The sequence below is a fragment of the Colletotrichum phormii genome (assembly GCF_030913505.1).
Source record: "Colletotrichum phormii strain CBS 102054 chromosome Unknown BDP81scaffold_47, whole genome shotgun sequence".
Classification (NCBI taxonomy): domain Eukaryota; kingdom Fungi; phylum Ascomycota; class Sordariomycetes; order Glomerellales; family Glomerellaceae; genus Colletotrichum; species Colletotrichum phormii.
Window position 1 is genome coordinate 48946 of NW_026851489.1, and position 27202 is coordinate 76147.

The window sequence follows — 27202 nt, forward strand, 5'->3', positions numbered from 1 at the left end:
AGGTACTCTCTTTATCACTCTTTCTACTATTTCTGTTAAGTTACTACTATTATTCTTATTATTACTATGAGTTATTATTATATCTTTACTATATTTCTTAAGAGGTATCCTATAACTATAGAATATTTCAAAGATAGAAAGTGATAATGATAATGAAAAGTTAATGATAGGAAGGATAGAAATAGAGCTAGGTACTTCGTGTGGAGCGGCAATCCATTGTGTCACCCACTTGACGGGGTCCTGCGGCGGTGCGGTACCTACTCTTGCCGGAAGGGGAACGTGGGGGCCGGAGGCGTGAGCTTTCATTTACCGGATGATTGTTGAGAGTTTGCCATCTGAATCCTTCAACGACACCATGCATGTCCTTACCGACCAAAGTCCCTTGAGAATAGTCCCAACTCATCACTCTCCGGCTGATCTAGGCCATTCCTGATTATTCACGGGCACGGAGTGTTTGGCAGCACACTTAGACACATCCAATGTCGATTTCGTTGACATACGAGATACGAGCGAGTTTGGCACCTGCTTCAAATTGCAATATGAGATATGCTAGGTACCTACTTGTTTGGAATCTTACCCCCGCCGATCCACTCGACAGCATTGAGAGACATCATCATTACTCAGATTGCATCTACGACGGCTCGGCACGATAAGCAAACGGTCTTGGTACCAGTAAGGGGCGGGAAATAGGATCTTTGGTGCAGGTTGGTCGGGAGAAGCCTTTGCTGACGTGGGATCTTTCGTCCAATATTTCACCGCCCAGCCCTACCTCCGAATCCTGACGTTAGACGCTTGTGGACTTTTGACGTATCACTGCCATCGTTTCGCCCGAGGGGTAAATGCAGCTTTCGATAGTCGACCCAAGATCAACTGCACGTCAGAAAGACTCGAGTCCAGGCGTGTTTTAGTCTCAGTCGTGACCTTTCTAAGACAGCATCATCGACATTTGGCAAGTAATGAACCTTGCAATGATCGACTTTGGCTGAGATTGCTGACGCCAAGCCAACCATTACCTGAATTGGCAAATTCATGCTTAGGCAAAACTTTTGGCATCTTAATAAGTATACTTTATCAAGCTACTTAAGCTTTCTCTTATCAGGCCAAAGTGCTCATTCAACCCAAGTGTTTTCATGTCATTTGCTCTTCGCCACTGACTTTAAACGTTCGGTTGCGAAGGATAACCCAACTCTCCATCTGGCCGACCATCAATCCATGCCATTTTATCATGGCGCCATTTTTGGAATCAGTTACAGAAACGCCTGTTAGTAGCTTCTTTACACTACGTTTGCACCATCATTTCTAACCTTTGAGTTCTGCTTTGCAGCCAAATGGGCAAGCAGGGTTGACGGATCTGTTGCCAACCGGTATGGAGCCAATTGCGATTTGCGGCATGGCCTTGAGACTACCCGGTGGCATCGCAACTTCTGAGGAATTTTGGCAATTCCTGGTGGACAAAAGAGACGCCCGTTGCCAAATTCCCGCATCCAGATTCAATGCGTCTAGCTACTACTCTGAGACCGGAAAACCTGGCCACATCAAGACCCAGCACGGATACTTCCTAGACGACTCCGTCGATCTTGGAGCGCTCGATACCACATTTTTTCGAATGCCCAAGAATGAGGTTGAGCGGGCTGATCCTCAGCAAAGACTGCTCCTCGAGCTGACCAAAGAATGCCTGGAGAGTGCAGGCGAAGTTGACTATCGCGGCAAGACGATTGGAACTTTCGTCGGGTGCTTCGGTGAAGACTGGCTCGAGACGTTGACCAAGGACAGCGAAGTCGTTGGCCAGTACAAGATTACCGGCTACGGAGACTTCATGCTCTCTAATCGACTGTCTTACGAATACGACCTCAAAGGACCGAGTATGACCATCAGGACTGGCTGCTCCTCCGCCCTGATTGGGCTCCATGAAGCATGCATGTCTATCCAGCACGGCCAGTGCAATGCCGCTATTGTTGCTGGGTCCAACCTCATCTTGGCACCTGGACTGTACGTCAGCATGTCTGAACAGGGAGTTCTGTCGCCGAATGGCTCATGCCGAACTTTTGACGCGGCCGCCGACGGCTATGCCCGCGGAGAAGCCGTCAACGTCGTCTACATTAAACGCTTGAGCGATGCTATTCGGGATGGTAACCCAATTCGTGCCGTCATCAGGGGGACGTCATCCAACGCTGATGGCAAAACACCCAGCTTGACGATTCCAAGTTTCGAGAGTCACGAAGCCATGATCCGTCGTGCCTACAGCATGGCAGCGATTGATGCATCAGACATTCCCCAGACCGGCTTCGTGGAGTGTCATGGCACGGGGACTCCTGCAGGCGATCCCATCGAAACGACAGCCATTGCAAAGGTGTTTGGTGATTCCGGAGTTCACATTGGTTCTTGTAAGCCAAACATTGGCCATTCGGAGGGTGCCTCCGGCATCACATCCCTCATCAAATCCATCATGGCCTTGGAGCACCGGACGATCCCCCCGAACATCAAGTTTGACAGTCCTAATCCGAAGATTCCGTTTGCGGAGAAGAACCTCAGAGTCCCCCTTGAACCAACACCCTGGCCAGAGGATCGGGTTGAGCGGGTGTCTGTCAACTCTTTTGGAATTGGAGGTGCCAATGCACACGTCGTAATTGAGTCCGCGGCGACCTTCCTTGGTCGCCTTGGACGCCCGTCTGTCCCGGATCCAATGTCAAGCATCTGGAACCAGGCACAACTCATGACATATTCCGCCAACACAGCCGATTCTCTGCGAAGACAGGTCGTCAACAACCAAAGATACATCGCCAAACACCCTGAAATCCTCAATGACATTGCGTACACTCTCACTGCTCGCCGTGCCCACCTACCGCAGCGAGTCTTTTCGGTTATGGAAAACGGAATCGAGCTGAACACATCGACACTTGTCAAAGCACCCAGCACCCCCACGGACCTCGCTCTCGTATTCACGGGTCAAGGAGCTCAGTGGCCAGGGATGGCGGTAGCGTTGATGTTGAGTAACCGCGTATTCGCGCAATCCATCCGACACATGGATAAAGTCTTGAGGTTGCTACCGGATGGGCCATCCTGGACCTTAATCGACGAGCTTAACAAGCCGAAAGAGTCGAGTCGACTGCAAGAAGCCTGTATCTCTCAGCCGCTTTGTACAGCCGTGCAGATTGCCTTAGTAGATGTCCTCCGAGCCACAGCGGGCATCGAACCGTTTGCTGTGGTTGGCCACTCTTCTGGAGAGATGGCTGCCGCTTATGCTTGCGGAAAGCTCACATCGAATGAGGCGATTGTTGCGGCATACTATCGCGGAGTTGTCTCATCAGAAGTCACCAAGTCCGGTGCAATGGCCGCAGTAGGTATGGGTCGAGCTGAAGTTTTTCCGTTCCTGAGACCAGGCGTTGGAATCGCTTGCGAAAACTCTCCTTCAAGTGTCACCATCTCTGGCGATACCCAGATCGTTGAGACAGTTCTCAACCAGATTCGTAAGGCAAAGCCCGATGCCCTCGCTCGCCTGCTCAAGGTCGACACTGCGTATCATTCTCACCACATGCAGGAAGTGGGAGATCGATATCTCACTTTGACGTCTCCTTATATCGATGCCTCGAAGTCTACGGTCACGTCTTCTACTTCAATGTTCTCTTCAGTGACGGGTAGCCTACTGCCGCCAAATTGGATAGCTGATGCGCAATACTGGAGGTTAAATCTTGAGTCTCCGGTGTTGTTCAACGCAGCTGTGACTAAGTTGGTTGAAACCCACAAGAGTCAAATCAGCAATCACTTGGTGTTTCTCGAAGTTGGTCCGCACTCTGCTTTGGCCGGACCTTTGCGGCAGATCCTTGCGCAGAACTCATTGAACCTGTCCTACGCTTCCTGTCTTGTCAGGGCAAAGAACGCGACAGAGTCTTTCTTGACAGCTCTTGGACAACTCTGGCAACTCGGCCTTGAGATTGACTTTAACCTTCTCACCAATCCCGAACGAACCGCCAACGTGGTTGCAGACTTGCCCGCATACCCATGGCATCATGATCATTCATTGCTCTTTTCAAGTCGCATTTCCGATGAGTGGCGGCACCGAAGGTTCCCAAAACATGAGATCCTCGGCGTGAGGGTCTCAGAAAGCTGTCCCAACGAGCCGGTGTTTCGCAACATGCTGTCCTTGGATCATGTACCATGGATTTCTGACCACAATATCAAGGGCGACGTCATCTTTCCCTGTGCAGGCTACATTGGTATGGCTGGGGAAGCTGCAAGGCAACTCAGCACGGGAAGCTTCACTGGATACTCAATGCGCAACATTGTCATTGATATGGCAATGGTCTTGAGTGCGAACAAGGCCACAGAAGTCATTACGAGCCTTAGAAAGGAGAGGCTTACGGACACCCTCGATAGCCCTTGGTGGGATTTCACGATTACCTCTTTCAATGGTTCCACCTGGATGAAGCACTGCAGCGGGCAAGTCAAATCCCTTGAGGATAAGGCTCGAGTCTCAAATCATTATCGTCAAGATCTTCTCCGCGATGTCAGCTCCGACAAATGGTACCAAGCTCTCCGCAATGTCGGCGCCAATTACGGTCCGTACTTCCAAGGCTTGTCGGATGTCACTTGCTCTCCGACAGAGAATATCTCTGCTGGTACAGCAACACATACTATCCGAGACGATTCTTACTATGCAATTCACCCAACGAAAGTCGACTTCTTTCTCCAACTATTCAGCGTTGCTGCAATGAAGGGCATCGGACACAAACTCGACATCATGAACGTTCCGACTTTCATCGAGGCTCTTGAGCTGTTTGATTGTGACTCAGAGGTGCGAATGGAGGTTGAGGCAACTCAGACTCCCCGCGGCCTGCTCTTAGGAAGGGGATTGGGCCTTAGCTCTGAAGAAGAGCTTGTCATCTCACTTAAGGGAGTAAAGTTGAGTCCACTCGAAAACGATTTGTCAGGTGAAGATCTTGATCCTCATGCTGGAGCAAGGATTTTCTGGCAGGCGGACATTGATTTCTTCAAGATCTCGGATCTGATCGAACCTCACCCTGAACAGAAATGTCTCAGTCTTACCCGAGATCTCACGCTGTCTTACATCAAGGAAGCCCTGAGACGTCTGGAAGGCGTGGCGAGTTTGCAGCCACACCTATCACGGTTCCTCGCCTGGATGCAACAGCAACCAGTGCTGCCCGGCGCCAAAAGTATTAGCAGTGATGATATTGAGTTGGGGCCGTTCGGTCCTCTCGATGTTGCGATGCGTGTAGTCTTGGACAATATTGGTCCTATTTTCAGAGGTCAAACCGAGCCTCTTGAGGTTCTGTTGCCAAACAACATCTTGACTTCTATCTACGACTCTTTGAACATCACCAACAGGGAACCACTTTTCCGTGCACTTGGCCACTCAAAACCCAACCTCAGAATCTTGGAGATTGGCGCTGGAACAGGAGGGACTACAAGCAAAGTTATTCACTGGTTGAGAGGACCGACCGGCGCATCGCTGTATTCCGAATACACATACACCGATGTATCTGCCGGGTTCTTTTCTGCCGCAAAGGACAGGTTCAGCTCCCACTCCAACATGTCCTTCAAGGTGCTCGACATATCCAAGGACCCGACCAGTCAGGGGTTTGAGCCAGGAACTTACGATTTGGTGATTGCGGCCAACGTTCTTCATGCCACTCCAAGTTTGAAGGAGACTTTGGCCAACGTCCACAAACTCTTACACCCCGAAGGGAGGCTGTACATAGAAGAGCTGTCATACGATGCCTTACCGCTCAATTTCATCATGGGTGTCCTTCCAGGCTGGTGGCTTGGAGCTGAGGACCAGAGACCAGACCAACCACACGTTACGCCCGAGCGCTGGGATGTGGAACTCAGAAACGCTGGCTTCAACGGCCTCGAGGGTGTCGCCTATGATTCCGACCGTCCGAACAATCTGCTTGCTTTCATGACAGCCAGGCCTGTCCCAGCCTCCACTACTCCCAGAAGTGTCACGATATTGCATGACTTGAACTATTTTGGCCTCGGAAACAACCTTCGAGACGTTCTGGTGCAAGGACCTTTGCAGAGTGTGGACCTGCACGAAATTTCAAAGGGACTTCCATCCGAATCAAGCGACTTCATCTCGCTCCTTGATCTCGAGACGCCATTCTTCGACGATATCAGCCCGGAGGCATTCGACAAGTTCCGTGGCCTGGTCACAGAGGCTTCAAACCGACAGGCTAGAATCCTTTGGCTCACTCGCTCTTCTCAACTCAAATGCTCTGACCCACGATGGGGTCAAACTATCGGTGCGGCACGGTCTATACGAAATGAGCTTAGCTTAGACTTCGCAACTTGCGAAGTCGATCAGATCACTTCGACTTCACTCCGGGCCATTTCACGGGTCTTTGATAAGTTTCAAAGGAGTGGCAATAATGCCCGAAGTTCGTTGGAGTACGAGTACAGCATCGTGGATGGTGCGATACAAACTTCCAGGTTGTATCCCATCAATGTCAATGATGAACTGGGAACTTGTGGTTCGGATCCTGTCGACTTGGTCTACGATCTACGCATCGGTAGATACGGCCGCTTGAACACGCTTGACTGGTATCCAAAGGCAAGGCAGCCATTAAGAAGTGACGAGGTGCTTGTAGAAGCCAGGGCTGTCGGCATGAACTTCAAGGTAAGCATCACGTTCCTCGGAGTTGACACAACAAAAATAAATAACTGACAATATGTAGGACGTCCTCATTGCCATGGGTATCGTTGACTCGAACATCAGTAATCTCGGTCTGGAAGCCGCTGGAATCGTCCGCGAAACTGGACCCGATGTCACAACCCTTGTCTCAGGCGATAGAGTCTTTGTCTTCGGCGGCGGCTGTTTCTCCACCGGCATCACAATTTCGGAGAAGTTGTGCGTCAAGATTCCAGACTCGTTGGCATTCCGAGATGCTGCTACCATGCCATGCGTATTTTCGACTGTGATCCACGGCCTGCTTGACATTGGCCGTCTCACTGAGGGAGACTCTGTCTTGATTCACTCTGCTTGCGGAGGCGTCGGCCTCGCGGCAATCCAAATCTGCAAGATGGTGGGTGCGGAGATCTACTGTACTGTTGGCACTGACGGAAAGGTGCAATACCTTGAGTCAATGTATGGAATACCGAGAGAACGAATCCTCAATTCCCGCAACGATTCTTTCCTTGGAGATATCCAGGAGTTGACTGGCGGTCGGGGTGTAGACGTCGTCCTCAACTCACTAAGTGGAGAGCTGCTGCACGCTTCCTGGAATTGCGTGGCGGAATTTGGTAAGATGATTGAGATTGGGAAGCGTGACCTTATCGGTAACGGCAAGCTCGCACTGAATGTCTTCGAGCTTAATCGGAGTTATCACGGCGTGGATCTTGGACATCTGATCGAACTCAAGCCGAAAGAAGGAAACAGGTGGGAACCACCCTGGGAGGTGTCGAGATTCGATGGCTATACTAACAGATCATTAGATTGTTGAGACGAATTGTCGAGTACTACGAACAAGGTCACATCGGCCCGATCGCTCCAACAAAGGTTTTCCGCGCGGGAATGGTCGAAGAGTGCTTTAGGTACATGCAAAAAGGCCAGCATATCGGCAAAATCGTGGTGGCGATGGATCCCACAAGGGAGAATCTATCCATCGGGTCTGCTTCCAACGGCAAGCCTTCGTTCAACGGCGACTCCAGCTACCTTCTTGTTGGCGGCTTGGGTGGTCTTGGACGTTCAGTCTCTAATTGGATGGTCGAGCATGGTGCAAAGCATCTGATCTTCTTGTCCCGACAGGGTGGGGAGACGACCGAGAATCAAAGGTTTGTAGCAGAGCTTGAAGCCCAAGGATGCTCAGCTATCACCGTTCGAGGGGATATCAGCTCGCTATCAGACGTCGATCGTGCCATCAAAGCTGGAGTTCAGCCAGTCCGCGGCGTCATCAACATGTCGATGGTTCTACGGGACCAAAGCTTTGCCAATATGAGCCATGACGAGTGGACGGCAGCGGCAGATCCAAAGGTCAAGGGAACGTGGAACCTTCACCACGCCTGTGTTAACGCAGAGCTGGACTTGGATTTCTTTTTACTCTTCAGCTCCATTTCAGGCATCTATGGACAAAGAGGACAGGCCAACTATGCCGGAGCAAACACATTTCTCGACGCGTTCGTCCAGTACCGCCAAGGTCTGGGTTTGAGGGCCGGTGTCGTTGACGTTGGCGCCATGTTGGACTCGGGCTATCTGGCCGACAACCCGGCGTTGATGGAGAGACTGATGGGTCAAGGTATCTACGGCATCAAGATCCCTCAACTTCTGGATGCCCTTGCATTGGTTCTCAGTGCACCCGAACCCAGTGCCGAATGCGCAGCAGCGTCTACATTCGTCAACAATGCTCAGCTTGTGCTTGGCCATCGCAGTCTCACGTCTTTGAGTGACCCGGCGAATAGAGTTCCATGGAAAGAAGATCGACGAATGGGATACTACTTTAACTTGGAACACGACCAAAACGCTGTCTCGAGAAGCACCTCTTCGGATCACGGTGCCCTGGCTGCATTCCTGAAATCGGCGGCTGCAGATCCGAACGTCTTGACTTCGACGGAGACCTCAAAGTTCATCGCAAGGCAGATTGCTGTGCAATTGTTCCAATTGCTGTTGAAGCCTATCGAGGACGAAGAAGAGATTGACGTGAACATGTCGCTTCAAGATGCTGGTCTCGATAGTTTGGTGGCGGTAGAGATGCGCGAATGGTGGAAAGGAGTATTCGGATTCGAAGTCAGTGTTTTGGAGATGCTCGGCATAGGCAGCTTATTAGCTCTCGGGAAAAGAGCAGTAAAAGGGTTGGAAGAGCTTCTGGGGGGAGTTGGGGATGAGAAACAGGAGCCCGGCGAGAAACATGATACTGAGAGATACTTGAGGCTGAAGATGCCTTGATCGCACTTACTTCAATTGAACTTTGGGGGACGTTTGTCCCACTAACTGGAATGCTCCAAGTTTCACTGTGTAACCCGAATAAACAACTTGGGGAGAAAGGCGACGATAACAGTACCAACTGAGATATTCCAAGCATATTTCTGCTTCGGGACGTGATAAGCCTTTAGAAGCATCCTGGGCAGTACAGTGAGGATCTTGGCGGGCGCAACACGGATGCCCGAAAGCCTTCAAGTCGGGTTAAACGCTCGGGTTTGAATGCCGTTGTCAAGCGCGGACATGGGATAACTTTCATACAAAGTAGAATTACTTACTCTATAGATTTTCTCTCGTGGAAAAGGAATATGGTTAACTTATGCGATTGCACATCAAATCTCAAAGGTACGGCAGTGCCTGATGTGTCTAATCCGACCTACATTGAAACCTCCGCCGGAGTTCCTCCGCAACTCATACTTTAACTCTCACTTTGTCTTCTCGTCAAGCATAAATGTGTTACACCCATTCTCAACCATGCCTATCGACGGGTATCGTACCCTTCGATACGCCGCTCATCACTCTCGTAAAGTGACTCCGGTCCTCGCTTCCGAAAGCTTCACAACCATCAAAATATCGGACCTGGCCCCTTTTTCATCCTCGTCTACTGCCGGGCTCTCTACCGAGGATGGTACCCCTGCTGTAGCCCCAGTCGGGTGCCGAGGTCGGCACTTAACGCCCAAGCAAGCATTTCATCCCAACGTAGGTACTCGTACATGGTACGGGCGCGCACGTCCAGCTTCACCGACAGTATCGGTGAGGATAGAATTCGTCCCAAATCGCCGCTGCCAAGTCGAACTTGAAGAGTGTTGCATTAGAGTTGGTCGGCCGCTGGGAAGTCCTCCCGTCGCCTTTTCTTCCGAAGCGGACCTTGCCCGAGCGGCGAGCGGCCGCCGGCGGGCTTGCTGCCTGGCATGTTTCTGATGCTGAACAGGCAAGGATATGTGTTGAATACCTAGCGTCACATACGGTCTCTACACAGTATGACACTTACAAGAGATTTGGAGAGAGCCGCCGACAATGCCATTGCAAAGTCTGAACGTACTTTATTGGCGCCAGCGCAGAGTCTCCGAGGTGGTGAACAGCTGTCGAAAAGCGGCATGTTCTCGCCACAGTGCCACCACTGACGACGAGTACCTGAGCTCTTGTTTTAGGAATCTCAATAGCAACAGGTGCAGCGCGTGTGTGGGGGTGTTGCAATCGGTGAGCTTGGATGCTACGTCTACATGTAGGAAAAGACAACTGTCGTTGTAGATTCTCGGCAGAATGCGCATATGCCCAGGGCACAGACTTCTGGCCCAATCCTGACAGTGATCAGATTCGAAACGGAAGACATGGGCCTAGAATTGGTTAACGAGTCAACAACATCTGGTCTGGTCTGGACGCATCGATATGGATGATGGACATGGGATGAGCGCTTGAGTTATCCAGTCTGGGGTGTGAGTGTCAACGGGCACGGAAGGTTCAACCCAGCACTGCTCTCGGCAAAATAGCACTTTAAGTTTTCATCATTCGGGGCATTTTTGCCTTGTGTGACTACAGTCGCATGCGAATACTTATACGGTTCAGATAGAGTAGCCAGAGCGTAGGGGATGGCATAGGAACGGCTCTTAGTCTTCACTAGAACTCAGTCTAAAACTGTATCTATCAGAGGCATGATATTGATGGAAGTCGCACATATGTTGCCATCCTCCGCCCTTAACTCCCGCCGATTCTTTCATTCACACGTTGTAAACTCGCAATAGCCCCATGTACCGTTGTTCTAACTGAAAACTTGGCGGGGGCCACAAATCCACAGAAGTCCCGAACGAGTGAAAGATAACAAGAGAAGAAAACTCGAAAGATTGATTGCTATTAGTACCTCACTGTAGATGGAAGCGTATACCTCCAAGGTCAAGTTTGACGACCTGTAGCGTCTTACATCCTTGGTTCCCCTCTGTTATGGGGGCTTTTTTTTTTAAAAGACGATGAATTTCTTGACCCCATTGTGGGCCATCCCTGATACTAATTAGTTCCGATTTCCTGTTCTTTCTTGCAGTTGTCAACGTGAAGCCAGTTATTCGCGGCTTTGAATTCCTATTCTCCAGTCCCTTAAGGTAAACTAGGTGACTTGATATGGGACAGAGACAATGCTCCAGTGGCGCGAGTGTCGTGTAGCAAGGACACTCGCGCCACTGTGTTATACGAAGTAGATACCGACAATCTGGAACTAATTAGTGATTAGTGATGTCTTGAATAGCACTCGTGCATGGCGCTCGACATTTCAGCCAAAATTAACCGAGCCTCGGCGCTCAGCTGCAGCCACAACTAGATAGGGGCATAGCGAAGAGGACAACCCCCGACACCGTCATCAAGGTAGGGCAATGGAAGAATTGCCATGGAATAACCGACATTGAGCCGCTAACCCCACGACCGGAGACCAAATCGATGCCGCTTGGGGTTTGTGGCCGTGTCCTAGGGTGGTATCCGCCGTGTCGGCGAGTCGGCGAGACCACCGTGAGCAACATTAGACCGCGTGTCGGCAGGGGTTCGGATCCTTCTAGCAGACTGGCATGCAGACCTTGGTCAGCGATGGCCTGACGAACCGGCCACTCAGTAACAGGCACTACGGCATCTCACAGTTTTGAGACAATTTTTCAATTACCGGCTGGCGCCAGAGAGGCAAAACATCTCAGACGACACGCACGAACTTCGCCATCGCACACGAAATAGGTAGCGAAGGCGCGAGAGAATCGGGTTTTGATTCTTGGGGGTTTGAGTCATCATTTGTATTCTGTCACTCCGTGTCTCTGTCCAACGTAGGTAGAATAAGTCGATAATGTAGCCTTGACTAACAGGCGCCCTCTCACCTTTGTAATACTGCTTGCACAATTCGTGCGCCTTATGCAGTCATCAGTGTAGTACAAAGCCACCAGTCGAAAACGGTATGGTCTTGGCCAACAGTCGGGGTACATATCGGTGTCGCAAGCAGCGCAAGCAGCAGTGAATTAAGCCGATTTCTCAGCGAACCACCGACTTGCGTCTTTGTGCATAATGACGGCAATTACTCAGCACCGAGCGGCTCAACAGTTCGTCCTTTCTCGCCGACATTTGTATGTTCTTGATGTTTGGAGATGTACGATATTGAACTCACCACGCCCATATAGAGCCTTCCATATAAAGTTCAATGCTTCTTGATCTCCGTCAAGGTTTGCCGTTCACAATAAGCACGGACAGAGGAAACAATATCCGTAAATTCACATCCCGATCGCAAAGCAAGATATAACATCATCCCCACTCAACAAAATGACCAAAGTCGAAGCTCCGCTGGCCGCAGACCAGGCGCCAGTTCCCGGTGCATTGCAAGTCTCAGACCCCGGCTTGATCAACGAGGGAGCCAAAAATGTAAGACTCCTACCCCCAGCACAGCGAGAGGCGTTCATCCTGTGGGCTGCCGTGCTGCCAGCCAGCACTGAGACGGTGACCGCACCGCGGGAAAACCTCCGCGAGACCACTGTCCGGAATTCCAAAGTGCCGTACTGATTAGCCCGGATGAAAGGTTCCGTACTTCACCCCCATCCAGGACCCAGCCGCCGGGACCGCCAGGGACCCTCAGCCAGATGGCACGCTCTTCTCGCCGCTCAAGATTCGCGGCCTGACGCTGCACAACCGCATCATCGTGTCGCCCATGTGCCAGTACTCTGCCGACAAAGGGCACATGACGGCATGGCACAAGACGCACCTCCAGAGCTATGCGGTCCGCGGCGCCGGGCTGGTTCTGACGGAGGTCCAGGCCGTAGTGCCCGAGGGCCGCATCTCGCCCGAGGACCTGGGAATCTGGGATGACTCGCAGCTGGTCGCCGCTAAGGAGGTCATTGACTTTGTTCACAGCCAGGGAGGGCATATTGGTGCCCAGATTGGCCATGCCGGCCGGAAAGCGAGCACCGTTGCGCCGTGGATTGACCGTAAGGCGGTGGCAGGCGAAAAGGTACCTTGGCGTTCTGAACCCCCGTATCCGTACTCCGTAGAGAGCTCCCGTCTCACACACACTTGCGCGTTGAACAGTGATCAGCACAACAGCTAACACACATTCTTTACAGGGTCGGGGATGGCCCAAGGACGTCTACGGACCCTCTGCCGTAGCGTACAGTGATGACACCTACGTTCCCAAAGAAATGACCTTGAAGGACATTGAGACTGTGAAAGCGAAATGGGTTGATGCCGTTAAGCGTGCTGTCAAAGTCGGATACGACGTAAGTTTCATTGCCGGGGGGCCCAGTTATTACTGTTCTTTTTTTGTTTCCAGCTGTTGAATTATTCTGCAGACCATCGAGATCCATGCCGCCCATGGGTACCTGATCAACAACTTTCTCTCGCCCACGTCCAACAAGAGGACCGACCAGTACGGTGGCAGCTTCGAAAACCGTTCCCGCTTGCTGGTCGAGCTGACAGAACTGACACGCGCCAACGTGCCCGAGGACTATCCGGTTTTGGTGCGTCTCGCTGGCACCGACTATCTGGAATTCGACCCTTCGATACCACAGTGGGATATCCCTCAAGCCCAGAAGCTCGCCAAGATCCTCGCGGACAAGGGTGCGGATTTTCTCGATATCTCCGCCGGTGGGCAAGATGCGAGAATGAAGGTCGTTCCAGGGCCCAAGTACCAGGCCTATATAGCGGAAGCTATCCGGAAAGCCGTTGAGGGCACCGGCACCCTGGTTGGATCCGTCGGCGGCATCGCGACGGGGAAGGACGCCACGGAGGTCTTGGCGGACGGCCAGGCAGACGCCGTCCTCGTGGCCCGGGCGTTTCTCAAAGACCCTAACCTGGTATGGACTTGGGCTGACGAGTTGGACATTGACGTCCATGCTCCTAGTCAGTGTGAGTTGAAGATTCTCTCCATTTTCTCCAATCCCAAAGAGCGTTATTTTCTCCATAAATTAGACTTTGGCTAAACTCATGTTCCAGACGGTTGGCCTTTCGGACGCACAAGGACCCACAGACCAAGCAAGCATTGAGTTGTGAATTCTTGGAATCATGGCTTGGCTTCATCCACATTTCCGTGCCGTTTCCGAGGATCGAACGGTCTTGGTCTTTTAGAATAGGATCGAACGGCTTCAGGGTGTCGGGTAGTAGTTTCTTTTTTTTTCTCTATAGAGTCCCATGAGTTGAATCATTGAATGATGATTGAATTTTGACCCATCCTTGTTTTGCGCCGTTCTAGAAGTTTCATTGTCCCCACGGATTGCGTCACCCGCAATTCATATGTCTTCGCCATCATCAGATGGTGGTTGATGCGGATGAGGATGCGGGTGCGGGTGCGCTTGACTTTGACCGTGAGATTGCCCCGTTGGTGACTGATTCCAAGGAGGATATCCCAACGGCTCAAGGGCCTGCTGTGCTGCAAAATAACTGTGACCGCCCAAAACTGTGGCATCTTGACCAAACATTTGCACGTCGCCCAGGATGTCGTCGACTGTCGCGTTCTCCAGTGAGAGGGAGGCCTTTCCCTGCGCCGTCGTCAAGGCCTGGACTTGGTCTAGCCTCTGGGCATACCATGCCCCTTCGTGTGATCTCTGCTTGTGGTAGAGCATAGCCTGGTCGCATAGAGCTTCGATGACCCTCCAAGCAGCAAACTTGCGCATGCTTATGTCCTCGTTGTTGTGCCTCCGGAACACAATGTTCATCTGCCGCCATGCTCGGTCCGTGACCGGATGTTTGGGTTGCTGGGCGAGACCGATGAGAATGTTTGAAATTGTGCAGGGTGTCGTAGGCCATCGGTATATCCATCCACAATGGTTTTGAAGGGCCACTGCTTCTCCGCGCTCAGCTTCCTCCAGGATTTCTACACATTCTTGATATAATCTATTATCTCGAAACGTTAGCAATGGTATGTGTCTTTGCTTTTAAGTCTTAACTTACCCCGAACGGAACTCGGCATCTTGACCAACCCCTGTATGTCTAGCCACAACCGTCTCGACAAGAAGTCGCATGCTCCTCACACTTGTTCTGAAGTATGACACAATGATGTCATGGCTCGCAGATGTACCGTCAACGTGGGATATGAACTTGGCCTTGATAAAATTCTCGGTCTGATCAATTATCCTGTTCAGCTCTTCCGGGCTCGTATCGTTCCTCCTTCGCGTTATCGACTGCATCGTCTTGAACAGATGTTGCCGTATGAGAACAAATGACATGTCTGTAATTCCATCTTGATCTGGAGGAGTAGAACCTGGTTTTGCAAATCGATTTGGTATCCACTGGCTGTCGTTTGCATTCTTTGCAGGCTGCACGTCGGATATTGATGGCAGGCCGGAATCTGCGCCCTCCAAGTTGTACACCGGGTTGTCCATGACTTCGAAGTGAGTCCAGACTCGGCGCCTCATATTTGCTATCCAGGGCGAATAGCTGTAGTGACTTGGATCTCGGTGCAGTCCAAGTCTTGTACCGAATCGACCAGCCAACCCGAGAAGAGAAACTGCAATTTCTCCATCACCCGTGATGAATTTTGCTTGCTACGAAAATTAGCAAAGACCATCTTCAAAATCATGAGTGATAACAGATTAAAGGGGTCGAACGAACGATGTGGTAGAGCAGAGCAAAGAAAGCCAAAACCTTCCTACTCCGCAATATGTCTGCTCTCTCAAGGGCTAGTTGGGTAGCTTCCTGCAGGTGTCGAAGGAGATCCTTCTTCGGTTTGCCTAGCCTCTCTTGGATAAGGTTTGCCGGCATTGCCGCAACGGTCATGGCTTGAGTTGCAAACATGCCTGCTTCCACGTCTATCGGAATTTTGTGGACGCCCACTCTGAAATCCGTGATTTGCTGCCGCCAGTAGGACTCATGGACTATCCGAACGTAGGGCTCAACATCGGCGAGGAAAAGGTCGGTCAAGATGTCTTCTTTTTCGGGTTCAAGGTGTAGATGGGAAAGGTCGGCCAGAACGGGTGTTCGACCGATAGGCCAGGACGACGGACTCGCAGGGTTCTTGCCCGTCTTATCCGAGTCGATACGGAATAGGCATCTTGGTTCGTAGACGACGTCTTGGAGGTTGAGCCAGTAGTCGGGGCCAAGATAATAGGACACGTTTTCGTCGTAAACTTGCATCCCAGGATCTCCAGCCAGGGACTCATCTCGTTCGTTGTAAAACTCGCCAAAGTGACTTGTTGCTGGACTCGCAGACGGGAACGAGCTGCCGGTTCCTTTGTGCGATTCTCCTCGAACAGACATGCCCTTCATCTCCTCGATCACCCTTTCCAGTCGGTCGACTCTCTCCTGCAACTGCTGTTGACTTTCGGGACTGGGGATACCGGGCTCCCTCTGGGGGTCGTAGACACAAGAAATGCCATGACGGACACAGTTGAGGCATGGCTTGGCCTTATCGCAGCGGACTTTTCGACGTCGACATCCGTTGCATGGTTTGTTGAAGTTCAACAAATTGGACGACATGTTTGTAGTTGAAAAAATCCCTAAAACTTGAATAGGCAGACTATCTGCTCGGATAAATCACAAGCGTGCTGACAAAAGTTTGACGATGAGGCCCTCTTGGGCGGCGGTGGGGAAAATTGGGCGGACAAGCAGTCTCTTTCGGGAAGGGATGCGGCGCCGAAGCCCTAGAAGGCTCGTCTGGCGCCGGTCCGGATTTCCCGAAGGACAGTAAGCCTCAGCTAGACGATAAAGCAGTCAGGGATTGTAAAGCACCAAAAAGAGTGCTTGATAGTTGCTCCAAAATTGCCAACATATCCGAACGTGGGCTGGGCTCGAGAATGGGGAGGGCCCCTCCAAGCGGGAAGAGTGGTGATGGATTCGTCCGTATCACTGTACCGGCTCCGAACGTTGATCAAGACGAGGGTCTATTGCCACGTGTGATGATCGATGTTAAACCTCTGGCGATGGTGAGAGCAGAACCAAAAAACTCCACTTCGGTGTGGGAGGAGATGGAACTTGGAAGGTCCAAGAGGAGAGGACCACGTCAGGGCCACCGCCTTTACTGCTGCAGCTGAAGTTCCAAACAAGGCGACTGCGGCCGAACAGGCGGATCTGGGCGGTCCAATCCCGCTACGAGGGGTTTTGGACTCAGAACGAGGGTCGAGGATGACAGTGGGGTACTCCCGTCGTCTGTACTCGGAGGAAGGGCTAGAGCGGTTGGGCGGCGGATGCTCACTGCAATACCCTTGCAATTTTGGGCTTGTGTGTCTCTCTTCCTTCTTCCTCTTCCTTCGTCACTCGTGTTGCGCTTTTGACTCTTCCGGTATGAATCAACGTGCCTACTTAGCGGCGTTTGAACAGCGAGTCGGAGAATATGCAGTGATTCGTCACCATGACTCGAAGATAGATCAGTTTGATCGTGGGAATCCGAATGGGCCTATCTGTTGCTCTCGGAGTCCGGTTCCGAGTATCACGGAGGAAGGCTAGAGCGTGGGCGGCTGCGGCCATGCGGCGGCCGCCACGGAATAGGAATCTAGATCGTTGCTGGGAACGATTGGATAGTTCATTGACATAATCCTCCGGATGGTTGATGGAGCTTCCAGGTGACAGAGCAGCAATGCAATAAGGAACTCTAGATGGGGGGACAGGGCCGGCCCAACCCGCTCGAGACAGCAGTTCAGACTTTCAGAGACCTTTGGCTCGAGTGGTTAGGTTAGGCGACGCGGAGAAAGGAAAGAGAAGTGAGGAGGGATCTGCAGCTGTAGGGTTGCAGCTGTTGAGGAGCAGAGGTCCCCTTTCCCTAGTAGATGAGGTGACACAGATCTCTCAGGGCCGATTAGCTAAGGTGATGTCTCAGGTGAGAGACCAAGGGACGTCAATACCTGTCGCACTTGCTCGGATAGCCATCTCTTTCACGCGCTATTGGCGTGACAGAGCGGATTGAGCGCCGATTGGCGAGGATGAGAATTTGTTGCTTCCCTTGTAAAGGTGTGTCCGCCCATTTCTAGCTTGGCGTGGTCATGGATATTTGGTAGCACAAAAAGTAAAAATAACGAGCATATGTGGAGAGTCCAGATTCATCCAACATTGCAGTGCCACCTCTTCACATTATACCGCGGTGGTCCGGACGCGCCTAGAATTGGCCAGCCCGGAGGTTTTCAGCTGGTCAAGGCAAGGACAGCCTCAGCTCTTATGCATCCAGGCCTTTCATTATCGCCCAGCCTTACGTAGGGCGCATTACCTTATCTTAATCCCATCGCGCCCTGGACAGCTGGGCTCCTCCATGACCCTGGTAGACGGCTCGGAGGACCCGGGCTGAAAGTGGGTCTTCTTCCGGGGGTATGTGGGGTCCAAGGCCTAGCGCCAGGTGGAGCTCTGCCCGGTTCCCCGATCCAGACGGTACGTACTCTTTTGCTATCAGCACCTGGCCCCTGTCGTCAAAAAGCCCGAGCCTCCCACCAAAGCGGGCCGGATGCTTCCGTGCGCAACCCCGCGGCGCCGTCGCACCGCCAAACTGGACGCGTCTTTGGAGTAAGGCGATTTGCAGCAGCTTCAAACTTCGACGGGGCTTGCTGCAGCGACAGGTGTTTGCGAAACCAACGATGGCTTTGCCTCTCCCCTCGGGTCTCGTACCCGCCGAAGTGGCTTTCCTATGCGAGATGGAGCTCGTCACAATCGTTCCCCGCCAGCGGCTGGAAAGCATCGATCTATTGAGCGTAAGAACGGACCCCTTTCCACTTACCCCGCGACGCGTCGCGGATAGATCCTTCTGCTAATTCTCGATGCTTTTCCAAGGGTGCAACTCCAGCCTTGCGACCCCCGGCACGTGCTGACTTGCCTCTTTGGTTGGCACTCCTCCTCAAGAAGCAACGACGAGCAAACATTGTCGCACCGCAGTGGCTCCATCCGACTTCCCTCGCCAAGATCGTACATCAAGAAACGACACTCAACCCCGACGCCTTCTCTGCTCCCCCGCCACCTCCTGCACGAGGCGACGCAAGAGGCAATGCCCGAAGACTAGGCGCGACCCTCGACGAAACCCTGTCACCGCCGTTCCTGCCGTCATGTACAGCCGATGCGCCTCCGAATGCGCTCCCTTACCACTGGTTCGAGCTCGCCGAGGTCCTGCTCGCCCACGCATCCGACGATATACCTTCCACTTCCGAGGTGAGGTCTCTCCTCAAGGACCTTCAGGAGGTACGATCCGCCAAGATGCGCAAGAGTACGCAGGATCTTTCCGACGGCGTAGGCGGTGTCATGAGTTTGCGTGGAGTTGGAGCGATGGAGCTGGCCGAGAGCCGCGGCTTCTTACTGGGCGTCATAGAAGGTGTACGGAAGATTGGCGCCAGTGCGGAAGCAAGCAGGCGTGATGAAGAGGAGGAAGGAGGCAGCGGGGATGGCGATTATGACGAAGACGAAGATATGCTATGATACCCAGCGTTTCCAACGCCAATACAACGAAGAGAAGTTGCGCTCATGCGCCGATTGCGTCTGACACGACCATCGTACGGACTGGCTTTGGGGAGAAGTCATGTCGGTCCGCGCTCTGCTGATTACCTCCAGCATCTCGAACGATCTGCTCCAGATTCTGCCATCAGCCGATCAGCTCTGAACACCGGAAGCATCACCAGGTGGTAAGACACGCGTTCATGATACATGTTCACACTAGCCCGATAATGCTTCAATAGGGCAGTGTCAATTCGAACCAAATCTACGAGTCTGAAAACTATGCCATTCAAACATCCAGTCAATTTTCTAGCTCTCTTCCAATTTTCCCTTATACAAGCCTTGTCTTCTTCCCAGGCTTCACTACTGTCTCGTCAAGCGAGCTGCTTGGTCTTTTAGCTGATGCTCGCTTGTCTGATGTCTGAGGTTGTGACTCCAAAGGGCGTGGGTAAGGCCGGTAACCGCAGCGAATCTTGTTGCTTATCGTCGGCATCGTAGCCTTGCCCAAGTCCTCCCTTTGTCGCTTCTGTGGCCTGCTTTCGCTGTCTGCGGAAAGATCTTCAGGCCTGCCTCTCTTTCCAGTGGCACTCTTCGTCTTCGTTGCAGCAGAGCCGTTTCCGCCTCCTGACGCCGAACCCTTGTTGCCGCTAGAAGATCCCTGGGACTGGTTGCTTTTACGGCCCTGAGCTGTAGAGCCCTGCCCACCGCTCGAGCCAGACGGCAGTTGCTGTCCCCCGGCAGATGGGTCTGGAGAGTGGCTGGGCGACCGATTGTGTCGAGGGAAACCTGGCGAGACACCGCCCGGCGACGACTGCCTTGAAAGATTCGACTCGCTGCCTTGGCCGCGGCCCATTTCAGGCTGACCCTCGCTGTCGTCGGGATCGAACATCGTGTAGTTGGGGAGGTGGATCTTAGAATCATCGTCGCGATCATCGTTGTCCCCATAGCCACCTCTGCCGTAGCTACTTTGGTCACGATACTCGTTGTCGCCGCCCTCGTCGCTTCCGTCATACTCTCCACTCCGGTTGGGACCTTCGACAACCGAGCTCGGATAGTCCGTCAGGTTGAGAGTGTTGTCTCCATAGTCGATGGTCTGGTCTGGGTCAGGCCTATCATAAACCAGCATTTCCGTTTCATCATCGCTGTCATCGTGGACAATAGTGCTTGGATACAGGCTAGACTCCTCGTCCCCCTCCTGCTCAGGATTCTCTCCATCTTCTTCTTGAAGAGACTCTTCGCTCCGTTGTTCAGAGTCAACATCACTCTGCTCCGACCCGCCGCTGTCTATTTGAATGGGATCATCGCTCTTTCTTCCCTTTCTATCTTGAGATGTCTTCGAAGGGGTGGAGATGTGCCCGGAATTTCCTCCGTCCGATTCGGGAGTTGATTCTCTTGGCGGCGTGACCCCGCCGGCTGTAATCTGGCGGCCATTCTGTGAACCTTCTGGGTCACTGCTTTCGTCCCTCCGAGAGCTGTCGTTCTGCTCCTCACTGTCGTCCTGACTGACCTCCTCTTCGGGCTCCTCAAGATCAGAGTTGACTTCGGTGACTTCAGGATCAGAGTCGGTGTCTGCCTTGTTGTTTGTTGCCTTCTGCTTTCCCTTGTCTGTCTTCTTCTTCTTCGGGCTTTCCTCATCACTGACGTCGCCGGATGCATCGCTGTCGGATTCGGCCGCGGATGTGTCGATGGGAGAGTCTGAATCATCGCTCTCAGTACCGCTTTGTGTGTCTGGAGCTGGCGCCGTTGCGGTTTTCGATGGGTTCAACTTGATCGTGATCTTCTTTGGTCTTTCAGTTGGAAGGGGCTTTCTCGGAGGGGGTTTTGGCGACGTGGGAGCCGATGAAGGACCTGCAGTATCATCAGGTGCATCTTCAGGTCCAGCATTTGGCCCATCCTCAGATTCATTACCGGATCCAGCCTCAGATTCATCGCCAGATCCAGCGGCAGGTTCATCGCCAGATCCAGTGTCAGGTTCATTACCAGATTTGTCTTCAGATTCATTGCCAGGTCCAGCCTCAGATTCATTGCCAGGTCCAGCCTCAGATTCCTCGTCAGGCCCAGCCTCAGGTTCGTCACCAGCTTTATCACAAGATTCATCATCCGATGAGGCAATTGGTGGAGAAGGCATCCGTGGCGGACAAGGAAGAGGAGGAGGATGCGCCGCCGACTCCTGTGTGCCTCGACGCTGGCGCACCGGGCGCACTAACACATGGTTGCCTTGGGCGTCATATGCCTCTCCTCTATCGGTGAGTCCTTCCCAGAGGTCCTCCTGTCGTTGACCACGAGTTTGTCGACGAGTAACTCCCGGGTCGGGAGCCCTCCGGGGGCGTTTAGCGCCAGTGTTCTTCTTAGGACCCATCTAGTTGTTTGCTAATACACGTCAGCGCTGAAGAGTAAGTGAATGATGGAGATCGCACGGGAAAGCGCTGGAAGATGTTATTGAAATCGATTGGAAGTTGAAACTGGCGTTGGGAATGTGGGTTAGAAACTTGGTTTGAGAATCAATCAGGTCTGGTTGAGTTGCTTGCTTGAGGTGTTGGAATATGCTGGCGGTGGATTCTTGTGAGTCGAATACACAGCATCTTTTCTTGAATGCCAAAGTTATACATATACCAGAGTCCAGGTTCTTGGGCAGTCTTGTCGTCCATTGTACGATTGCTTTCTTCATTCCATCTTTCACGTCTTTGGCGCAGGTTATCTGTGTTGTCTTGCTTACAAGGCTCCTTGTTTCTTGCGTCTTTCACGCACTCTCCTGGACTTGGGCCACATTTTCTCTGAGCACAAGCCAGGCAATTCAAAGGTCTTTCACTAGATGACAACGAGGCCAACAGCTGTTCGCGCAGACATTGTAGTCGTCTAGAGGCATTCAGTGAGGCCGGTTCAATTGATCCGATTGCTCACAAGTCCCTTTTGCATCGCGGGGTGAGAAAGATGAGTCTCAGTCGATTGGATCTGTCCAATTTGGCTAGACATCCCTCGACACACGACCTGGAATAGATCTTACAACCTTCGTTCTGCCTTCGACGCTTATTCATCCAGAGAGAACATTCAATTTGAGTATCACTATGAAGAATCCCCTGAATGACTCATGATCTTATGTGCTGACACAGCTCTTCATCGCTATGAGATGGGAAAGATTTCATCTTCTCTTACATCCATGATGATCATATGACCAGGCGCGTGTCCCATCACCGTGCCCTTGATATCGGCTCTCATCACAGCTTCTTGTGGCGTGACCCCGCACCCCCAGAAGACAGGCACGTACTCCTCATCATCGGGTCCGAACACAGATTTGCCATCCAGCTGTAGGGCTGGGTCACCCCAGTGAGGCTTCGTGATGTCTGTGACCCCAATCCTCTCCGCACCGTCCCATCCCCACGCGATTGGCTCCCCATGTGTCGCGACAAAAGGCCTGGTGATATCCCTCACTTTCTCAATCTCCGGCACCTTGTACGGCCTCATAGAGACCACATACGTTGCTCCCTTGAAGACGCCCGCCGCGCAGAGCGGGATGTTGGTACGATACATGGGCACGTTGCGATCATGCGTCATGTGTCGCGGCGTAAGTCCAGACTCGTTGAGGGCTCTCTCGAAGCTGAAGGAGCAGCCTATCAAGAAGCCCACGTGGTCGCCGTCAAGCCACTTATCCTCCACGTTCACGGGCTCCCAGACGTCGTTTACCGGGACGTGTTTGCTATCCTCGTAGACTCGGTATCGGGGCGAGTCGTGGCGGAGATCAATGTTTGTGGCCACGGGGAGGATCTTCTCGCCATCCGGTGATCTGACGTAGGACTTGAGCTTGCTGAAGTCGCCGGGAGTTACTGATTCTGCGAGAAGTGGACACGGTACTGGGTTACGGTGGCAGAGGAGACGAAAGTCATCGGCGTACCGTCGTGGAAGGACGATGAGGTTTGCTTGGAGATATGTTGGTGCTTGGCCGGCTGTGGTTGAGGCAAAGGTACCGGAGCGGCATGCTAGTCGAGCATCCTCGCCGGTCTTGTAGATGGTTGCCATACTTGGTTATGGGAAGTTGCGGATTCTTCAAGAAGATTGTCTCTAAGAATGGCAAGAGATTCGTCAAATCAGGTAAAGTACGATCAAGCGGTAGTCTGGCGAGATTTAGTAGCAATTTCATGAAGCAACAGTTGTTGAACCGTCTTCAGACTGATAAGATGAACGTCGGTATCAACTGATTGACGGGCCTAAACGCGCGTGCGCCGACGCAGCCACTTATCAACGGCGTGTCGGTGACCCACTCCGATCTCCGAAAGCAAGCCGGCATCGGCCCCCTTCCCCGAGGGGAACTGGCTTAGCGGAATCCTTACCTGCGGCGCCATCATGATTTAAGCGGATTCCGTATCGCCAGTACACATATCTCGTGAAAGGAGTCGAGCTTTTGGAAGTTTCAAATGATGCTGTTTATCTAGTAGCTTTTGATCACAGCCCTCCGCCCTCTTTCCCAGGTTTCGGGGCTTCGGAAGCTGGGGCCGGGGACCCACGCCGACTCCCGAGACACCCCCGCCGCCATCATCACCCTTGCGGCATCACCTCCATGAGAGACATCCTCAGAGAGCAGGCGAATCAGAGTAGTTGCCAAACGCCGCGCCCCGATCACCCTGCACATCCGCAGCATCAACCAAAGCCCTCAACTCCTTCTCCTCCTCCTTACCCAACACAACCTTCAACGCATCCATATTCTCCTCCAGGTACTGAATCTTCTTCGTCCCCGGAATCGGGATAACATCCTCGCCCTGCGCAAGCAGCCAAGCAAGTGTAAGCTGCCCCGCAGAACAACCGTGCTTCGCGCGCCCGACGGCGGCAAACTCCTCCACAAGCTGCGTGTTCTTGTTGACTTTGTCACCCATGAATCGCGGCATCTGGCGCCGGAAGTCGCCCTCTTCAAAGTCGTCGGCCGAGTTGTACCGGCCCGTCATAATGCCTCTGCCAAGCGGCGAGTAGGCGAAGGTCGTGACGCCGAGCTCGCGGCACGTCTTGAGGAGGTCTGTGCCGGCGGGGCCTTCGATCTCGAGGGACCAGGGGTTGTATTCTACCTGCACGGCCGAGATGGGGTGGACGGCGTAGGCGCGGCGGAGAGTCTTGGAGGAGCACTCAGAGATGCCAAAGGCCTTGACCTTGCCCTCGCTTCGCGCAAGGTGTCAGCAAACTGGAGCCATCAAAGGTGCATGGCATCATCTCGAGGAACATGACGTCCAGTTTCAAACTCACTTCTTCAGCTTGACCATCTCCTCAATCGTCTTCTCAATGGAAGTAGTCTCATCCAGGCGGTGGACGTAGTACAAATCAACACTCTCAACGCCCAGCCTCTTCAAGCTGCGCTCGCACGCCTCGCGGCAGTACTCGGGCGAGCTGTTGATCGTCACGCTGTAGGTTCCGTCGGTCCTGATCTCCCCACGCAAGCCGAACTTGGTCGCCAGGAAGATGTCGGCGCGGCGCTCGGGGTGCAGCGCGAACCACTTGCCGATGAGGTCCTCGTTGTCGCCGTAGGCGTCGGCCGTGTCCCAGTTCGTGGCGCCGAGCTTCCACGCGCGGTCGAGGAATGCGAGGCGCTCTTCGTCGGATCTATAGAAGATACGGGGTTAGTCAAGTTGTCCTCAGTGATCGAGTTGAAAGGTCTGATAGGGATGAGACTTGACGAACCCTGGTTTGCCGTAGGCGACGCTGAGGCCCATCAGTCCTACACCGAGGGCGGTGATCTCAGGGCCGGTCTTGCCAAGGCGGCGAGCGGGGAGGCTTGTTGGAGGTGCCATTTTGGTGATTCAGGTGTTGTTCTGTCGAAGGTAAGGTAGTTGGGATCCTGTGATGCTTGGTCTGATGAGAGTGTTGAGCTTGCTTCAGAACGAGACCTTTCATCGTTGACAGCGATGGTCACTTATAGACTCCATTGCTCTCTCGTGAGAATTGCTCGCTTGAGTTCTCGTCGTTGGCATCGAAGAAACAATCCACAGACCCACAGCTTCACGATCCCTGAGGTCATGAGCTAAACTCCGCAAACTTGACCTCATTGCTGGCATCATATATGGACTAGGAGTGCTGGACGGCATGCCCAAGGACTCCGTGTCAAAGGCAACGACTCATGCTTAGTCAAACGCATGCTTCCAACTGCTTCGGCATCGAATTGAAGTTGAACATCTTGGGATTATTCAACGAGTTATTAGCTTATCTACACGTTGAAGAAGCAGGTCGGTGGTGTTGGACCGCGAATGATACTTATATCCGGGCACGCGGCCGCGTCGGCCGCTACATCCGCATAACTCCGGCGATACTTCCCCGACTTTCTCGTCACTGGTGTTGGTGGGTTGCCGGGGTTGGGTGGGTATCCCCCGACAGCATCCTCTCAGGGAACATTTAGTCAAGCAAGGAAATGGTTTCATCGATCTTCCAAGTCATTGTGAGATACACAGTTATCCCTTCATCGAGGGCATCAAAGGGGTCACCTCAAGGGTCCGAGCGTGTACAGCTTTGTCCGGCTTGCTCTGATCTCATGCTTGAACACCAAAGAGATTCAGGAATAACAGCAATGGCTAGATGCTTTGTCAATAGACATTTCATATACATGAGACAATCTGCAATCGAAGGAGCAAAAGCTCTCGTAGCATACTCTTTCCAACGATACAGATCCATCTATACTCAGATACCAGACTTACAACCACGACCAAAGTCATCCGTCAGACCCAGACAACCCATCATCTCCCACTTGAAGACCAGGTAACAACAACATGATAGCATCAACACACCCATTCTCCCTCGCCCTCCGCACAATGTGGCCCCCCTCCCTCCTCGCCGCAATCTTCACCCTCTCCATCACCCCCCTCGAAACCGTCTTCTACCGCGCAGACCTCTCCATGGCCTACCACATCTTCGCCGCCGCCTCAATCTACTTCTCCCTCACACTAAATGCCGCCATCGTAATGACGCCCCTCAGAAGCAAGTTCCAAGAGATCAAGAAGAACGACGAAGTCTTCTCGCATATAGGTACCTTCAACCGCTGGCTCGTCGAGGGCTACCTCCGCAGCTTCTTCCTCTTCCCCAACCTCTTTGGCCCCATCATTGCTTGCTGGATTATCTTCCCTGACAATAGGTACTTCGATAACCTCGCCCATCTCTACGGCTTCGTCATTGGGATGTTGCATATGCCATTGCTTCTCAGCCTGGCAGTCCATATCGTCGTGCACCTGTTCTTCCTCGTCCTTCGCTGGATTGTCGCAAAGACGTCGCGATTCGTATGGGCGGTGTCGGATTACATCCCCAAACACCCTTGCGAATCAAACCAGAAGTTTCTCCTTGCTCTACACATCTTTCTCGAAGAGGTCCCTGATACGACCGTGGCTGCCATCGATCGCAAGTTGCTTTGCACCGAGTGGTTGTTCCTTCAACTTGTCGCCGGCTTTGCTTGTACCAGTCTAGTTTGCATGCTCTACACCATGATCGTCGAGACGTTCCGTCCGTACGTCCAACGTCTCGTCGTACATCTAACCGCAGAAGTCCTGTTATACGCTGGGGATTTCATCTTCGAAGTGGGTCATTGGATTGAGGGCTTTGTGGTTAGGCAGAGTGTCTGGGAGGATATGAATATGTAAGAGGCCGAGGATGCCCGCCGCGGTGCTCATTTCATGCAGCTCTGTCCCCTTGCGCGCCTCTCAAGTAAGTAGTAGCTTCTGCCGTACACACGTTTCACGGGTTCATAGTCCAAGAAGAAAGTACAAGTATTGGTGTTATTTCAAACTATCTAATGCAAATCGTTTGATCAGTCCTGGGTATCAAACGCCAAGGGTAAATAGTACAAGACTGAGAAAAGGGAGCCATCCAGAGAGTAGGCCAACCCGATCCAGAATACATGGTATATGAGGATGGCCCTCTATTCTAGCAAAGTAATTTGATCCGCGGCCACCGTTTGGTTTTGTAAGC

General features: G+C 52.5%; 8 protein-coding genes across 8 annotated transcripts; 4 read left to right on the forward strand and 4 right to left on the reverse strand.

Annotated features, from left to right (window-relative positions):
- Positions 1–1366: 1366 nt before the first annotated feature.
- Positions 1367–8896, forward strand: BDP81DRAFT_336416 (KR domain-containing protein; the record flags this gene model as incomplete). The annotated part of the gene is made up of 3 exons (XM_060585919.1): positions 1367–6634; positions 6693–7393; positions 7450–8896. The coding sequence occupies 3 exons, from the start codon at positions 1367–1369 to the stop codon at positions 8894–8896; spliced, it is 7416 nt and encodes a 2471-aa protein (XP_060437561.1).
- Positions 8897–12073: 3177 nt separating this feature from the next.
- On the forward strand, positions 12074–14045 carry BDP81DRAFT_174017 (NADH:flavin oxidoreductase/NADH oxidase). Its single transcript, XM_060582192.1, has 5 exons — positions 12074–12310; positions 12465–12893; positions 13006–13158; positions 13231–13786; positions 13874–14045. The coding sequence occupies exons 1-5, from the start codon at positions 12212–12214 to the stop codon at positions 13921–13923; spliced, it is 1287 nt and encodes a 428-aa protein (XP_060437562.1). The 5' UTR covers positions 12074–12211; the 3' UTR covers positions 13924–14045.
- A 121-nt stretch (positions 14046–14166) lies between these two features.
- Positions 14167–16351, reverse strand: BDP81DRAFT_456089 (uncharacterized protein; the record flags this gene model as incomplete). Its single annotated transcript, XM_060593128.1, has 3 exons — positions 14167–14770; positions 14828–15420; positions 15488–16351. 3 exons carry the CDS (start codon positions 16349–16351, stop codon positions 14167–14169), a joined length of 2061 nt encoding a protein of 686 aa, XP_060437563.1.
- Positions 16352–18432: 2081 nt separating this feature from the next.
- BDP81DRAFT_336400 (GINS complex protein-domain-containing protein) lies at positions 18433–19261 on the forward strand (the record flags this gene model as incomplete). The annotated part of the gene is made up of 2 exons (XM_060585918.1): positions 18433–18546; positions 18626–19261. The coding sequence occupies 2 exons, from the start codon at positions 18433–18435 to the stop codon at positions 19259–19261; spliced, it is 750 nt and encodes a 249-aa protein (XP_060437564.1).
- A 142-nt stretch (positions 19262–19403) lies between these two features.
- Positions 19404–21727, reverse strand: BDP81DRAFT_174058 (uncharacterized protein). Its single transcript, XM_060582193.1, has one exon. The coding sequence runs from the start codon at positions 21633–21635 to the stop codon at positions 19608–19610; it is 2028 nt and encodes a 675-aa protein (XP_060437565.1). The 5' UTR covers positions 21636–21727; the 3' UTR covers positions 19404–19607.
- A 555-nt stretch (positions 21728–22282) lies between these two features.
- Positions 22283–23616, reverse strand: BDP81DRAFT_443315 (uncharacterized protein). Its single transcript, XM_060591721.1, has one exon. The coding sequence runs from the start codon at positions 23288–23290 to the stop codon at positions 22397–22399; it is 894 nt and encodes a 297-aa protein (XP_060437566.1). The 5' UTR covers positions 23291–23616; the 3' UTR covers positions 22283–22396.
- A 225-nt stretch (positions 23617–23841) lies between these two features.
- BDP81DRAFT_336510 (aldo/keto reductase) lies at positions 23842–25044 on the reverse strand (the record flags this gene model as incomplete). The annotated part of the gene is made up of 3 exons (XM_060585925.1): positions 23842–24418; positions 24503–24856; positions 24935–25044. 3 exons carry the CDS (start codon positions 25042–25044, stop codon positions 23842–23844), a joined length of 1041 nt encoding a protein of 346 aa, XP_060437567.1.
- A 1011-nt stretch (positions 25045–26055) lies between these two features.
- Positions 26056–26874, forward strand: BDP81DRAFT_466678 (uncharacterized protein; the record flags this gene model as incomplete). Its single annotated transcript, XM_060594422.1, has 3 exons — positions 26056–26420; positions 26453–26471; positions 26506–26874. The coding sequence occupies 3 exons, from the start codon at positions 26056–26058 to the stop codon at positions 26872–26874; spliced, it is 753 nt and encodes a 250-aa protein (XP_060437568.1).
- Positions 26875–27202: the final 328 nt, after the last annotated feature.